This window comes from Equus asinus, chromosome 5, assembly GCF_041296235.1.
Source record: "Equus asinus isolate D_3611 breed Donkey chromosome 5, EquAss-T2T_v2, whole genome shotgun sequence".
Lineage (NCBI taxonomy): Eukaryota > Metazoa > Chordata > Mammalia > Perissodactyla > Equidae > Equus > Equus asinus.
Window position 1 is genome coordinate 50,902,150 of NC_091794.1, and position 16,686 is coordinate 50,918,835.

The following is a 16,686-nucleotide window of genomic DNA, read 5'->3' on the forward strand; positions in this document are numbered from 1 at the left end:
GGTCATCTCATCAAAGAGAGAACTTATTTACAACCAGACTTGAGCAGTGCTAAATATTATGCCCCAACAACATAACTAATAATAATATTCAGGGGAAGTTTTCCTCTTTAATCTTATTTCTCATTAATTTGAAATTGACTTAACCTAGGACTTAATGGAGAAAAATAGGAATCAGCATAAAAAGAGCCTAGGTCCATAATGAAGATAATAAGCAGACTCTGCCAGATGGCAAGATGAAAACCTACGGCAGGGTCATGCACAGAAATCAAGCCCTGATTTTCAAATGAGAAATGATGAAGAAATGGACTGGAATTTTATTATAATGGTAGAAAATTTTAGATAGCTATTTTAAGAAATCTGATTGGGAAATGATATCTCTGATCAGTGCCTTTCCATCATATTGTACTTGGTATTTCTTCTATCAGTAATTTACTCCATATTATTTATCATCTTATTTACAAAGACTTTGGTATTTTCCCTTTCTCTTGGGTCCAGTGTGCCATCAGAACTTACTAGTTCTTCTCTCCTTATACATCTTATGAATGTCAATAGCTGGACAATTTCAATGGTCTCCTTGCCTTTTCCATATCTTCTTGTCTTTGCATATCATCCTACATATCATGGCCAGAGTGACTTTCAGAAATCACGTGTTCGTTCTATCATTGCTCTACTCAAGTATGTCCCATTGAAAAACACCCCTGCCCATTTGTGTATAGAAGGTACCTCTTGAGTTGAAACTATCCTCCGTCTAGTCCAAACAAATCATTCAAAGTTCCCTGAATATACTCTCTGCCTTATCCAATAGGTCATCTTTCTATCTTCAGAACAAGCAATTAAACCATTTCTCAAAAGGCATTCTACAAAATACTAAATCCTTGAGTTGTAAATATTTCCCTTTTAAAGATTTCCGAATATGTTTTCCCAACATCTTTGGGAAATCTGGGTTAAACAAAGTTAAATGATTTCTCTTTTGCCTGGTTTTCCTTAAGAGAGTTTTGGTATACTGTGTTCCTCAAAACTATTTGACCATGGAACACTCTTCATGAGCTAATTGCTTGATGTATATCTATCCATTCCATAACCATATAAATATCTATATTTCTGAATCTTATTTATTTATTTAAATTAAAATCTCCAGGAAAATTAAACATAGAGTTACCATATAACCCACCAATTCTATTCATAGGTATATACCCAAGTGAAATGAAAAATATGTACACACAAAATCTTGCACGTGAATGTTTATAGCAGCATTATTCAAAATAGCTCAAAGTTGGAGGCAACCTAAATGTCCATCAACTGACAAATACATGAACAAAATCTGGTATATCCATACAATGGAATAGTATTTAGCCTTGAAAAACAAGGAAATTCTGAAATATGCTACAATATGGATGAACTTGAAAATATTACGCTAAGTGAAAGACGCCACTCACAAAAGGCCACACATTATATAATTCTATTCATATAAAAGTCCAAAATAGAGAAATCTATAAAGACAAAAAGCAGATTTGTGGTTGCTTAGGTCTATTGGGGAACGGCGGAGGGACAGGGAGGTGATACTAAAGGGTATAGGTTTTATTTTTGAGGTGATTAAAATCTTCTAAAATCAACCATGGTGATGATTGCATATATTTGTGAATATATTAAAAACCATTGAATTGTACACTTTAAAAGGATGAATTATGTGGTATATGAATATCTCCATAAAACTTTAAAAAAAAAGTTCAGAATAGCACACCATATCACATCATTATGTAACTTCTCACTATGGCTGTGGTTTAATAGCTAGGGCTTAATAATTATCTGGCAAAGGAACCGAAGGAAAAGGCTAACAAAAGTCTTTCTACTCAGTGTGGTCCATGGACCACAGCATTGCATCCCCTGGGAGTCTGTTAGAAATGCAGATTCTCAGGCTGATCCCACCCTTGCTGAATCAGAATTTGCATTTTAAGATCTAAGGTGATTCATGGTGCAGCCACTATGGAAAACAGTAAGGAGATTCCTCATAAAACTCAAAATAGAACTACTATACAACCCAGCTATCCCACTACCGGGTGTCTGCCCAAACAACTTGAAATCAACAATCCAAAGTAACATATGTACCCCTATGTTCATTGAAGCATTATTCACAATAGGCAAGACATGGAAACAATCCAAGTACTCATCAACTGATGATTGGATAAAGAAGGTATGGTATATATATACAATGGAATACTACTCAGCCAGGAAAAAAGACAAAACCATCCCATTTGCAACAACATGGATGGATCTGGAGGGTATTATGTTAAGTGAAATAAGCCAGACTGAGAAAGACAAACACCAGGTGATTTCATTCATATGTGGAATATGAACAAATAACATGGACAAACAAAACAGTTTGGAGGTTACCAGGGGAAGCAGGGTAGGGGGGTGGGCACAGGGGGTGAAGGGGAGCACTTGTGTGGTAACAGACAAGAAATAATGTACAACTGAAATTTCACAATGATGTAAACTATTATGAACTCAAATAAAAAAATATTTTAAAAGAGGAGAAGATCTAAGGTGATTCATATGTACATTAAAGTTTGAGAAACACTGAATTGTAGTATCTTCTAATTGTTGAGAGCACTGAGCTTTTATATAGCGTTTTTGCTTTCTCATGCCTTAGGGCTTTTAATAGGGATTAAATCAATTCTCTTTTAATAAGGACAGCATCTAATGAATTACAATTAACCTAATTTTCTCAGCTGCAGTTTAATATGTTTCTCACTGCTCAGTCAACCCTCCAAAATGTGATGATTATTAGAAATATAAGAAATTATATTAATAAACAGGTTTATATAAAAATAGATAACTTGTTTAGGTCTTTTAGTCTCTTGAATTTTACAGACATACCATCTTTTGTAATCATTGATTTAAGTGCAAAAGCTCAAATTCACTTGTTAAATGATATGTAACAAATGATTTTAAACCAACTTATTTTTTCCTCAGTGAAAAGTAATTTATAACCACCTTTATTTTCCTTACAGTTGTTAGTATTTTTTGATGAATTAGCAGAGGTCACTTTGGTCATGCTCAAAAATATTAAATATATGTGAAGCAGAGAAAAGACCTTTTTTTGGCAGAACTCCGCTGGGTGGTTTGTGCTATTACTGGGAGTGCTCTAAGACTTGAAGCGCCACCCTCCTATGAGCTTGTCAGAACTAGACAACTTTATAACTGAGAAATGCATGCTTAGTTACAGCATAAAATATACATATAAAATGCATTCCTTTCAAGGATTATTCTTGTTTCTCCTCCCCCCACCCCTGACCTCTCAGGCCCACACAGACAGGGAAACCCGGGGCATCTTGCTTCTGCTCTTCTCCATCCCAACTCTGAAATGGGGGTCAGTAGAACCCAGTGACAAACTCAGACCAACCAGTCATAGGTGTGCTTTTGGGACTCGAAGCCCTCCTACAAGGAGCAGTGCCACTCAGCACTGTCAGGTTGTCTATCACTGGCGTATAATCAAAGGATTTTAGAAAATCCAACTGCTTTTCTCAGTCTGCAAGACAGACCATAAATAACATTATATCTGGATAAGAGCAATTAATTTATGATCTATTGCCCTGGATATTTTGATAAACAATCACAAAGACTAAGCTTTTATAGAATGCTGGAGGCCCACCATGCCCCTTGCTAAAAAGAGAGAAACATTGTTTAGAAAAATTGTCCAGATACGATGCTTTTAATACATCTTTCCTACTTAGAGTGAAATGTATGAACACTTACATTTGTAACAGCAGGAAGCGCTCTACATTTTTACAGTATTTACTATTCTGAGGAATATACTATTACCAATGAGACACTCGTATAGAAGATATGAAGTAAAAATACAAAAAAATATGCATACTCTCATGTGCTTGGTTTTACTGGCAATGCATTTGGAATATATTCATCAAACACAGCCACTGGACAAGTAAAATGAGCAATATCCTTTTATCTTGATATTAATTGCATTCAAGGAAGTACAGATCTGGCCTGTTAAGAAATTAAGAACTAGAATGAATAACAAAAACTGAAACTGAACTTGAACTTATGAACTAAGATATACAGCTTTTTCAGGAAGGAGTAGCTTCAATTTCTTTCTATGAGATCCTATACTGAAGGGGTCTGGTCTTCAGAAGGTCACTAAAAATACAGACTCATGAAAACAAAAAAACAAGTCAATTTTAACTGGCTTACTTCCTGATTAAAAATTACACATACATATTCAGAGTTCCCCTTAATGAGTTCTTATTGAAAGAAAAAATGTCTCTGTTATTTAGAAACTGATGAGGGAATTTCTTATAGCAAGAAACCCAGAAAGTCAGTTATCCGTTACTCTTTTTATGACAGTTATAGAAAATAATACGGGTCTCGCAAGGGCAGGAACCAACCCTCTATATTTCAGAAGTCTAAAAAGATCAGTCTTTAGAATACAGGATCACACTGATCCTTTGAAGTGTACAATTCTATAATCTAAAAAATATCTAGTGGGAAAACACCAATCTGAGGAATTCAGGTCAGGGTGCTACCGTTGGGAAATTTTTCTTGAAAACCAATCAAAAATATAATAATATAATCTTTCAAAAAGATCAGGTCATTTTTAAGATGACTGAACAGAGAAATTCAAAATAATTGTGAATGAAACTAAAAGGTTTTACTCTTCAGAATATTAAACCCATAGTACGCTTCCTGACATATAGTAAAATTTAAGGAATGTGAGCCAAACTTCGGAAAGAAGGTCCCTTGCTGCCCACCAATCCCAGACCCTCCCACACAGCCATTTGCCCTGATTGGCTGCTTCTGTTTCGTTGGTTTCACAGTGACAGTCTCTACTGAGGCTGTGGGCTGGCCTCTGGCTAACTTTTACCCTCGCGTATTACCAACAAGAGGCCCCTGTGAGAGATGCCTTGCTTGTCAGCTACAGACTTCTGGGGCCTCTTTTTTCTAGTCTTCCTCTTTTGGCACCACCTATATAACTGCCATAAATCTGTATATCTCTAATGACATTTGGAAAGTGAGCCTGCTCATCTTGGGGAATTTATATCAGTCATGGTGTCTTCCAGCTTGCCTCACTTCCAAATACACTTCTGACTACAATAAACTTTAGCTAAAAGCTGAGGTGTTGGAAGGATTACTCTAAATTCTTAGGGGAGAAATGATGGGCTTTATTTAAAACATTAACTTAAAAAGAGATAAAGTGGATTTCTATTTTCACAGCAGAGTTTCAAATTTGAATTATATATGTTTTCTCTCTAGGCTAAAAGACACACAGATACTTAAGAATATCCCAAGTTTCTACAAAGAATGATCATGGGCGTGGCAGTGGCGCCTTTGCTGTTAAAATCTTAGATGCTTTCCAGTGTCAAACAACAGAGAAGAGAGACAGCAGGACAAATAGTATGAGGCAGAACTCTACTGGGGAATTTGTTAAGGAAAGGGAAGGAGGATTGCTCAGTCCCAGGACTGAGTGATGAGTGTCTGTCCCTGTTCTTTGCAGCCCACTTTGATTCAACAGTGGGTTATCTTTCTCTGGTTAATTCCCATAGCTCTTTGCTTGTGCCTGACTTATATTTACTCCTGCTATCTTACACTATAGCTGTTTGTCTATCCTTCTTATCTTCTTTATTGAACTGGAAGCTCCTTGGAGAGAGAAAGATAACCTTACACACATTTTTATCTTCAACAACATATAGCATAGGAGGAAATAAAAAAATGAGGAAAGAAGAAAAGTTTCTTGAGCATTTATTATGCATTAGGCAAATGCAAGGTGGTGTTAGTATTTGAAGGGATCTGATAAAAACTTTGTGTTCCCTGCCTGACTTTTGAATTAATTGAGATCTAACCCAAAATAGGCAAATGTAGACAAAATTTCAGTTTTATTTTTGGTAAAGTTGAAACTGGAGAAAAGGATTTAAGAGTGCAGCAACAATGGGTTCCTAAAAATGTATGAAGAATTAGGCAAATGCTCCCACCTGGTCACAGGTGTAGCTGGAAAACCTTGGTCTTCCCCATGGGGGGGTCCTGCCCTGGTTCAACATAAATCACAGCAGAGCAGATCAGAATGAGCACTTTCTGCAGGTATTTGCAGATCTTAAAGAGAAAATAGGGAAGTAGGCTAAACTCCATAGTCTTTCCCCAAACACACAACTTCTTTCCCCAAACTCACCAGTGAGGTAATTTGCTCTTCCTCCCCTGGGAAGAAGGGAATGAGTGAGGAGGCAGGGAGATGTCAGGATTGCAACATTCATGAACATCCCTCTTCCTGGGGTCGTGAAGTAGGGAAAGAAGGTATTCCCAACACCAAGCTGTTTTCATACAACATTTCATTTAATTTCTCAGTCTATATTAGGTTAGGTACTGTTCTGGTTTTATAGATGAAGAGGGAAAGCCCACAGATACTAAGTAACTTGCCCTAAGTCTCACAGTTAGTAAATGTCAGAGGTAATATTCAGACCCAAAGGGCATGTTCTTCATTCAACATGGTCCACAGTGTTTGGGTCAGATACATATTTGGTGAATGGAAGGATGGATGGATGGATGAAAAGAAAGTATACTTTATATGCATTCATATGTTAACTATGATAAATCTCAAGAATCTTAAGTGGTTCAAGCTTTTTAAACATAATGAATTCTATATTGCAAATGTGCCTTGATAAATTCAAAAGGGATAAATTTTCTCTAGTATATGAGGATAGACTGTATGGGAATTTTCTCAAATTGCTCTCCATTGTATATTCGTCTAATAGACTTTCAGCTCCCTGAGGTCAGGGAACTACTACTGCTACCTTGACAGGCTCCCTAACACGAATGGAAGTTCAGGATGCACTTTACAAATGACTATTAAGAGAAGCAATGCACAGAAGTAGAAAAATCCTTAATAACGATTTATTCAAGTTATTTTATAAACTCAAAACCAAATATGTATGTGAATGTAGATAGATAAGATAGATAGATAGGTAATATTTTCTCTTCAAGCCTCACTAGCATCTGGCCTTTGGCACGATCAAAGTTTTTACTAAGTTGAGGAGGGGCACAGTAGTGTGCTGTTAAGTGTGGAGAGAATTACTGTAAAGGAGGATTCTGATTTGTTAAGTCTTTCTGAACTAAGAAGAAAATAAAATCCAAAAGGCTTAAACTTCAGCCGGAGCAATATAGATTACACATAAGAAAGGCTTTCCTGATAGCAAGGGTTATTAAACAGACTGGAAAGGAGTCGCAGAATCTCCTCCCTTGGAGCTCTCTAAGACCAGGTTAAACAATCAGCTGGTTTAGCTACAGTGCTGCTTGGAGACAAGGAGCTGCCCTGGGTGAACTCTCAAAGCATATAATATCATTACTTGTACTTCGGTTTAAAATGAAATACACACAATACTTTTATATCTAGGGTACTTAACGATACTGAAGCCTTATGATGGAAGAGACCATATTTTGTACTACTCTGGTATAAAGTGCTGAGCACATAGGAATTACGCAATAAATGTTTACTGACCAGACTGGGAAGAATGGCAATTGGGAAAAGGGGAACTGGATTCTGTTCCTCCCTCTACAAATATACTGTTTGGGACTTGGTGGAAACCAGTCAATCTTTCCAGCTCTTAATTTCCCTCCCTTGTAGATTATGCCTCTATGAGTTGAGTGCCCCTAGGTCCCTGTAGCACTGTGACTCCATGATTCTGATTAACCTGGTCTGTATCCAGTTCATGCTGCCTATCAATCTCATGGAGGAGAAATAAGAAAGCTTACCTTCTAGTGTCACTTTGTCCACCAACTGGCATTTTGAGCTCGTTCAAATCATTTAATTTCCCTAAGATTCCATCTATAGAAGTCTGTTTTAGCCAAAAATTCTACAATTCCACAACAACGGCATCCTGAATTACCTTCTCTGGCTATTCACATTATGATTTCTAATGTGTTTCAGGAAAAAAAATTGGTTCAAAATATTATCAAAATTACTTTTAAATGTTTCAAAAGTCAGCTCATTAAACAACACATCTTTATCAAAATATAGCATATCTTCATTTATGTCTCCCAAATGGAAGGTTTTATCTTAAATATCCAATCAATGTTCATTATCTTTGTAAGTTCACTTATGAAAATGTACAGTAGAATTAGTTACCATTTTATTTAGAAAAATTCCTTGACTCCATGGGACTACCATGCTCTAAGAGTCACTAGCTGTGCTGCTGTACCAATAATTTACTCAAATTACATGCAGAAATTTCAGAAAGTTCAAACTAAGCCAAAAGACTTTGAGTTGTCCTCTACAAGTAAAAATGTGATTGGCCCTTTCAAATGAAACAAACTTGTTATCAGCAAATATTTATACAAAAACTTATTGATAACCAAATGGTTTAACTAGCCAGACTTTAAATGACAAACTCAGCATGATGAGGCTCTGTAGATAAGGAAATGGATAAAAGGTGTACTGAATGTATGCTTCCATGCATTCATGCTTGAATGGATGGGTATCCATCCATCCATTCATTCATCCAATAAGCATTTGTGGAATTCTGGTAGGTGCTAAACATCTCTGAGCTGGGGATGAAAAAGTGATAAGTGATGGCCCTTTCCCAGGGGATATTCCCAATCTAATAAACAATACAAATGTGCAAATAAGTACAGCGCTCTGCGAGGAGTTCTATACTAGAGGTATATATAACATGAAAGGGAAGAGAGTGTCACTAATGGTCTAGAAATAAGGAACAACAGATTTAGACTCCCTCACAAGGATATGGGATATAGATTAGCTATATGTGAAATATTAAAAGATAAGAATAAGTTATAAAAACAAGCATGCAACAGAAAGGAACCTACATTTTAGAGAAAAACAAGACTTCTAAATATGTAAAGTTAAATTGTTGATATTTGAAACTCAATAGACTGGTTGAGCCTATGTAGTAAATAGAAGAAAGAAAATAGAATACATGGAAGCAGCGTGAGACAGAATGAGATGGTCTAACACATATATAATCCGAGTGACAGGAGAAGAGGATGTTTAGCAGTATCCTGGCCTCCACCCACTAGATGTCGACAGTACCCCCTCCCCTCAGTTGTGAAAATCCATGTCATCAGACATTGCCAGACATCTCTGGGGGACAAAGTCACTCTAGCTGAGAACCACGGCCATAAGTGACATATGAGAAACAGAAAATACTGGCCTATGTCACTCATGGTTAGGGATGCAATAATCCTAAACAAAATAATAGCAAACTGGATTTAGTTGCAAATAAAATGATAAAAATCCAGCTGGATTTTTTCCTGAAATGCAAGGATGGTTGCATATTTGAAAAGCTAGAAATGTCATAACCCACACTAACAAATTAAAGAAGAAAAACCTTTATCCTCTCTCTCTCTGTCTCTCTATATATACACATAAAATATATATAATATATAAACATATAATATATAAAATATATATATCAATATCCCCAAAGTGGATATATATATTTTGTAAATAAACATATATAGTTTATAAAAATATAAATTCATATAAAATTAGCTTTGTAATTATTGTTATAATTTATATAAGTATATACTTATATATTTATACATATTATTTATTTACATATCATATAATACATACAATATAATATAAAATATATGTAACATATGTGTAAATATCCTCACAGTGTCCAGAGGCAGGCAGTTCTTTCCTCTCTTTATTTTCCGCTTTAGTCTACACCTTACAAGAATCCATCTGCGTTGTGAATTGGAAGCCATGCTTTACGTTCAGTGCTACGCCTCAGAGAAGGGGATATTCACAGAACTGAGCTAAGCAGAGGCCTCCTCCACAAGTTTAGAGCTCTTTGGAGGAAAGTTTAAAGAATAAGATTAGCTACCAAGGTCATTATAAATGTTTCAATTCCATTAAAGGGTAGATTCTATATTTATTTTAATGTAGAATTAAATAAAATTCTACATTATTTTATTGTTGAATTAAAATACAATTCAACCATATTGAATTGTCCCTAACAAATGTCCCCTAAAATGCTGATCTGTATTTTAAAAAGCAATTTAGAGAAGTTAAATCCAATTTATATAAATGCAAAGAAAATGTCTTTCAAATAACTGTTTAATTCTATGGCTGTAGCATTCAACACAAAGGTCTCTGAAACCAACTGACCTTTACTGTTAGCATCCAGTACATAAACATGAATGAGTCATTAGTGCACTCACAAGAATTCAAGTGCTCACTGGGTTTAGAATGCACTAAACTTCAAAACGATCTCTATTATTTTTATTTAATTATGCACATAACAAATGTGAGATCAGTGTATGTCCAGCAATCAAGCAAGCTGAATCTGCATCATCACCATGTCTTCCAAATAGTCGTTCAAAAAGTGAGAAAGAAAAAATGCTAAGAAGTATGAGACTGAGAGAGGTGGTCTTCACTGGTGAGTTGCTCCACTCTATACCACCATCCCCAGGTCTGCATCTAGATAAGTATGAAGTTAGCCTTAACTCAGTATCAAACTCTTGATTCTCACAAATACTGACCTTACTCCTATTCAGTTTGTACAAGAGGACCATGTTAGATGAAACCACAGAAATCACTTCTCTAAATACTTTGACATTATGTGAGTGACCAAGAATAACTAACTTCAATGAAATATGAGATAATTGCATGTAAATGAATTAGTGGGCATAATCTAACATGCCTTATCAGCCTAACAGTTATTAGAAAAATAATAATAACAATTGTCATACCTAACAATGGCTAAGTGCTATGCTAGGTACTTCAAAAATATCTATAACAATAATGATAATGATAACAGTAATACTCAGACAAGAAGAAATGAAGAGTTTGCTGCCTATGAGGAAAGAAAGGGGTCATAATAAACAATATTCTCACAGTACAGGCCATCTGTCTTCAGCAGTCATTGTCCTACCTTTAATTTGGCCACCATGGGGTCCTTGACTTCTTCTCTTCTCAGGTATAGAATTGATACTGGGAACACCATTGCCAAACAATCTCATCAAAAATAAAGATTATCTCACTTGAATGAAAAAGAGCCTGGGTGAATTTATGGATTGTCTTTATAAATTTACACCCTTTCAGGCAGAGGACCCTGCCAAGAGTGAAGGCTGTCTCAGAAAGGCGCAGATGCAGTTGCTCTTGAACATCTGACTGCCTACCTGGAGCCCTTCCTGCGGCTGCCTGCCAGAGCCATGTCAGGAAGGACTAAACCACAGTGCTTCCTGAGAATCTGACAAACTCTCCAACCTGTCTACAACTTGTCTCATCTTGGCAGTCCCAATGAAACTCACAGCCCCAGCCCCAGTTGTCTTCAGCTGAATGTCTTTTGTTTGTTTTGTTTTCTCCTACCAACTTATTCACATACGCCCCATCAGGAATAGACACTGTCGGGGGAAAAAAATGTGTGTGATTTTGTAAGTCCAGTAGGATAACATAGTTAGAAGAAATACATTTCTATGCAAGCTAAAAAAAAAACACCTGAATACATAAAATGCTCAAGCATTTTAGTAGTATGTATAAAGAAGGGAAAAAATCAGAAAGGACAGTTATAAGGCATGGTACAAATCATCCTTTTAGTGTGGCTATCTCCCCTTTTAGAGAAGAATAGAAGGAAGCAGTCTCTGGTCCTCATTACATTCTCAATATGGGCAACAACTGAGTTCATAATTGAGAGTACAATTCATAGTTATCATTTGAACACCTACTATACGCCACCCACTATGCTAGGTGTTGTAGATGCATTATCTGATTTAATTCACACAGCAACTTTTTTGGTTCTAAGAACTACCATTATCCTAAATTTTACAGCTGAGAAAAGAGTCTTGGTAAGATGAAACAACATGCCCAAGGTTACATAAATTGTTAAGTGACAGAGCTAAGTCTCAAACCCGGGCCTCTTTGAATCCAATGCACTTACCCTTATGCCACAATGCTTTAAAACACCATTCTGTAAGGTTTTGGCTTATGTTTCAATGTTTGCCTCTAATCATTGAGCTCCTTCAGGGCAGAAATTATTTCTCATTAATTTTTATATCCCCAGAGCGTGGAATAATGCCTGATACAGAGCAGGAACTCAATGATTGTCAAACGAACAAAATGATGAATGAATAAATGAAGGAAGGAAGGAATTTGTTTTAAAAGGAGATAGAAAATTGGCGTTCTTGAAAAAAGCAAACTAATTCTATACTAAGAATACGAGTCCTGTGGTTAGTTTTGTGCCCCTCCATTTCTATTGTAGCAACATATGAGTATTTTATGATAAGCACCATTTTTACTTTAGAATTAAATGAAATGCTTTCAAAAACATGTACTTTACACAGGGATTTAAATGAACGATTGAAATTCCATAATCAGAACATGACACAACCAAACCAGCGTATAATCATATGTTTCCTATAATAAGCTACTTGAAGTGTTCTTAGGGTTACAATTTTGTAATCTAGACATGAGAGGAAGATCTGTGCTCTTGACAACATTCAACACACAGGCACTTCAACTGGCTCTAGATAAAAGACAAACCCCCTCATTTGCATTACATACATGCTCTCTCTTTCCTTATCAGTAAGCAGACAGTCCTAACTGTTACCTTCACATCCTCTGCCATCGTCCTCCAGTTTCTGGCCAGCTTGACACTTGCAGTAATAACTGCCAATTGTATTACAGCATTGGTTCTGACAGCCATCATTGTCAATGGTACTTTCATTTATATCTGCAATTGAATATTTAAACAGAATTAGCTTCCTATAACTAGACACACAAAAAGACTTCAGTGGCTCCCCTAAAAATGTACCATCACAGAGTGACATCATTCTTTGATCTCAGATTAAAATGAGATAAAACTATAACATCTCATTTTCATTACAGCTAATGCACTCTAATTTTGACATAAGGAAAAAAAATTATAATCTTTGATATTTGAAATATTTTTGCAGAGTGTACTGAGTTGTCTAGTCTTATGGAATTTGGAAGCTTACAGTACAGATCCAGAAATGATGACATCATCTGAGGATGAGACTGAGAACAGAGTGAGAAATTAGCGAGTCAAAACACTAGGTCACCTACTTATCCATTAAATATGTTGTTATTGGCTTCTCCAATACATAATTACTGAGGACCCATGACTACATATTTGTACTAGAAAGTGTGAGGAAGGTACAAGGTAGTTCCACGGTTTCCAATATTTAAAATCCAGGTGGGGTTGAGGATTAAACAGAAATCTTATTTGGTTGTGTCCACGTAGAGGATATGCCCACAGCCCACTTCTATAACTGTGGCCAAGAACCATCTTTATAGCTAGGGCTCAATTTTATGTATTCCACCCCCACCTCCGCTCAGCTTACAGCTGATAAGTATGCCAACCCATCTGTAAGTTTGATAGTGGCATGCTCTGCTCAAGAGGCATTTCTATTCCATGTTGACTATCTGAGTTAATCTTTGCCTCATAAAATGAGTGTGGCTGGAAGAGAGAGAAGGTGGAGAGGATAGAGAGGAAATAGAGAAGGGAAGGGAAGGATGGGAGAGAGAAGAAGAGGGAAAAGTGAGGAATAAGGAGAACAGGTTAGTCAAGGATGGCAGAAGAAGCTGATGAAGTAGAAGCATAGACAAAGAGGAGTACAGTTACCATAACTGTGGAACCATGAGAGCAGAGTACTGATACTGAAGCAACGACGAGGTAACAGGCAGCGTGAGCTACAATGTGTCTTGACTGGATATAACTGATTTTGTCTGAGGCCTGGCTGTGCAGCTGTTGAGACTCCCTTTGTTTGTTTTTAGTCAACTTTTCTCTGAAGTGCATCATACACACAGGAAAGTATACAAATCTTAAGTATACATTTTGATGAGTTTTCAAAAATAGTATACACCAATGCAACCACAAGAAATAAAGTATTACTAGGCCTCATGGCACTCTGCCTGGCTGAAGGTAACAACTATCCCGATCTTTAATCATTATAAGTTAGTTTTGTCTTTTTGAACTATATACAAGCAGAATCATGCTGTGCGTATTTTTGTGTCTAGCTTCTTTCATTCAGCATTCTGTTTATGAGACGGATTCATGTTGTTGCATATACTTGTAGTTCATTCATTCCTATTCCTGTAAACTATTCAATTCTATGAATATACCACAATTGCTATTTATCCATTTAATAGCTGATAGGAATTTGAGCATTTTCTTACTTTTGGTTATTGTAAAAAATGCTGCTATGAGCCTTCTCAGACGTGTCTTCCATGAACTTAACGTATGCATTTTTGTTGGGCAATGTATCTAGGACTGGAATTGCTGGGTCAAAAGGCATGTTACATTCTGCTCTAGTATTCATAGGCAAATTGTCTTCTAAAGAGGTTATTCTAAAGACCTTATTACCCTACCACCAGTGGTGTATTAGAGACCAGATGCCACTAATTTTTGCCACGTTTGGGATATCTTGGTTAATTTTTCTTTTCATTTCTAGCTCTTCTGAGGAGTGTATAATAGTATCACATTGTAATTTTAATTTGCATTTCCCTGATGATTAATTAGGTTAAGGCCATTTGGATAATATCTTGTTGAAGTGCTTGTTCAAATATTTTGTCCAATTCTTAAATATTGGTTTTTTATTGTGGGTCAAGTACAATGTGAAATAGAAGTGGTGGCAATGGTCATCCTTGTCTTGCTTGTGATCTCAGAAGGATAGCTTTTAACATTTTACTGTAGTTATGAAGGGTACTATAAGTTGTTTTTGTTATAAATTAGTTTTATGAGATTAATAAAGTTTCTTCCTACTTAAAATTTCTTAAGTATTTGTATCATAAATAGATGTTAAATTTTATTTATTGCCTTTTCTGAATGTATAAAGATAATTACATAGTTTTTCTTGTTAATTCCACCCATGTGATGAATAACATTGATTGATTTTTCCATTGCTGAAATAAACCTGGTCATGATACGCTACGCTTTTTATATATTCTTCAATTCCACCAGCTAATACTTTGTTTAGGATTTTTGTGACTACATTCATCAGAGAGATTTGCCTGTACTTTTTTTTTTTGATAGGTTTTGGCATTCAGATCACACTGGATACATAAAACAAGTGGGAAAGTTCTTCCTCTGTCTCTATCCTCTGAAAGAATGTATGTAAGATTATTGTCATTTCTTACTTAAGAATTAAGTCTCAAAGAATTAATATCTGATGCCATCTGGGCCTGGGATTTTGTGTGTGTGTGTGTGCATGCGTGTGTGTGAAAGCTTTTGATTACAGATTCAATTTCTCTACTATATATAAGAATATTCAGATTTTCAGTTAAATATGTTGGATAAATTATGTGTTTCAAGGAATTTGTCCATTTCATATAAATGGTCAAGTGTATTGCTGTTAAGTTGTTCACAATATTCTCTTACTATCTTTTTAATGTCTGTCCGATTTGTCATGAGGTCCCCTTCCATATTCCTGAAATTCATGATGTGTACCTTCTCTTTTTTCTTGATCAGCTTTGCTAGACATTCATCTATCTGTTTGTCTATCTATCATCGATCTATCTATCATCTTTTCCAAGAATAAACTTTTGGCTCTATTGATTTTTCAGTATTCCACATTTTGCCATTTAATTAATTTCCACTTCCATCTTTATCATTGCCTTCCTTCTATTTTCTTTGGATTTCTTTCACAGCTCTGCTTCTAAGATCTTGAGATGGAAATTTAGATGACCGGTTTTTAGCCTTTCTTCTTTTATATTATTTATGGTTACCTATAAATGTGTCACAAAACTTCCTCAAACTAAGTTGCTTGAAAAGGAAATTTGTTATTATCTTTCACATTTCTGGGGATTGAAGGGCTCAGCTGGGTGGTCCTCACTGGGATTCCACATATGGGAGCAGTCAGGTGGCAGCTGGGGTTAGAGCTGCATGCAGGCTATTTCACTCACATTTTGGGATTTGGGCTAAGATGGTTGGCACGTCTGGGGGTATGATCAGGCATCTCCCTCTCTCTCCACATGCATAACCTTGACGTTTTTACTGCTTGGTGGTCACAGGGTAGAGACATTTTACATGGTTAATTGTACATCATTCCCCAGAGGGATCATTCCAAGAGATCCAAACAAAAGCTTCTAGGTTTCTTATGATCTATTTGATCTTGAAGTCACATAGCATCACTTCTTAGACATCTATTGGTTAAAGAAGTCACAGGCCAGCTGAGATTCCAGGAGGTACAGGAATTCCTTCTCTCAATGTGGGAATTGTATGTATGTCTAGGGAAGAAAGAAGTTGATGGCAACCTTCTTGGAGAGAGCATATCACACTAATATGTTCCTTTAAAGCTATAAATTTACCTAAAAATAAAGTATTAGCTGCATCCCACAGGTTTTCATGGTTCATAATTTAATTATCATCCAATTCAAAATATTTCTTAATCTACATTATTTCTCTTTTTTTTTTTTAAGGATTGGCACCTGAGCTAACATCTGTTCCAAACTTTCTTCTTCTTCTCCCCAAAGCCCCCCAGTACATAGTTGTATATTCTAGTAGTAGATCCTTCTGGTTGTGCTATGTGGGACACTGCCTCAGCATCACTTGATGAGTGGTGCCATGTCTGCGCCCAGGATCCGAACCAGTGATCTTTTGGTGAACCAGGGCCATCCAAGTGGAGTGTGCGAACTTAACTACTTGGCCATGGGGCTGGCTTCCCTAACATTTCTTGTTTGGGTTATCTTTTGAGGTATAT

The 16,686-nt window shown here is 36.2% G+C and overlaps 1 protein-coding gene across 20 annotated transcripts in view; it reads right to left on the reverse strand.

The window, feature by feature from the left end:
• LOC106834680 (EGF-like and EMI domain-containing protein 1) overlaps positions 1 to 16,686 on the reverse strand; it is a 586,744-nt gene that overhangs the window by 209,850 nt on the left and 360,208 nt on the right. For all 20 annotated transcript variants that reach the window (XM_070509516.1, XM_070509525.1, XM_070509519.1 and 17 more), the window contains one exon: positions 12,576 to 12,698. In XM_070509516.1, coding sequence (XP_070365617.1) covers positions 12,576 to 12,692 — 117 coding nt within the window. In that variant the 5' untranslated portion in view covers positions 12,693 to 12,698. The remainder of the gene's footprint in view (positions 1 to 12,575; positions 12,699 to 16,686) is intronic.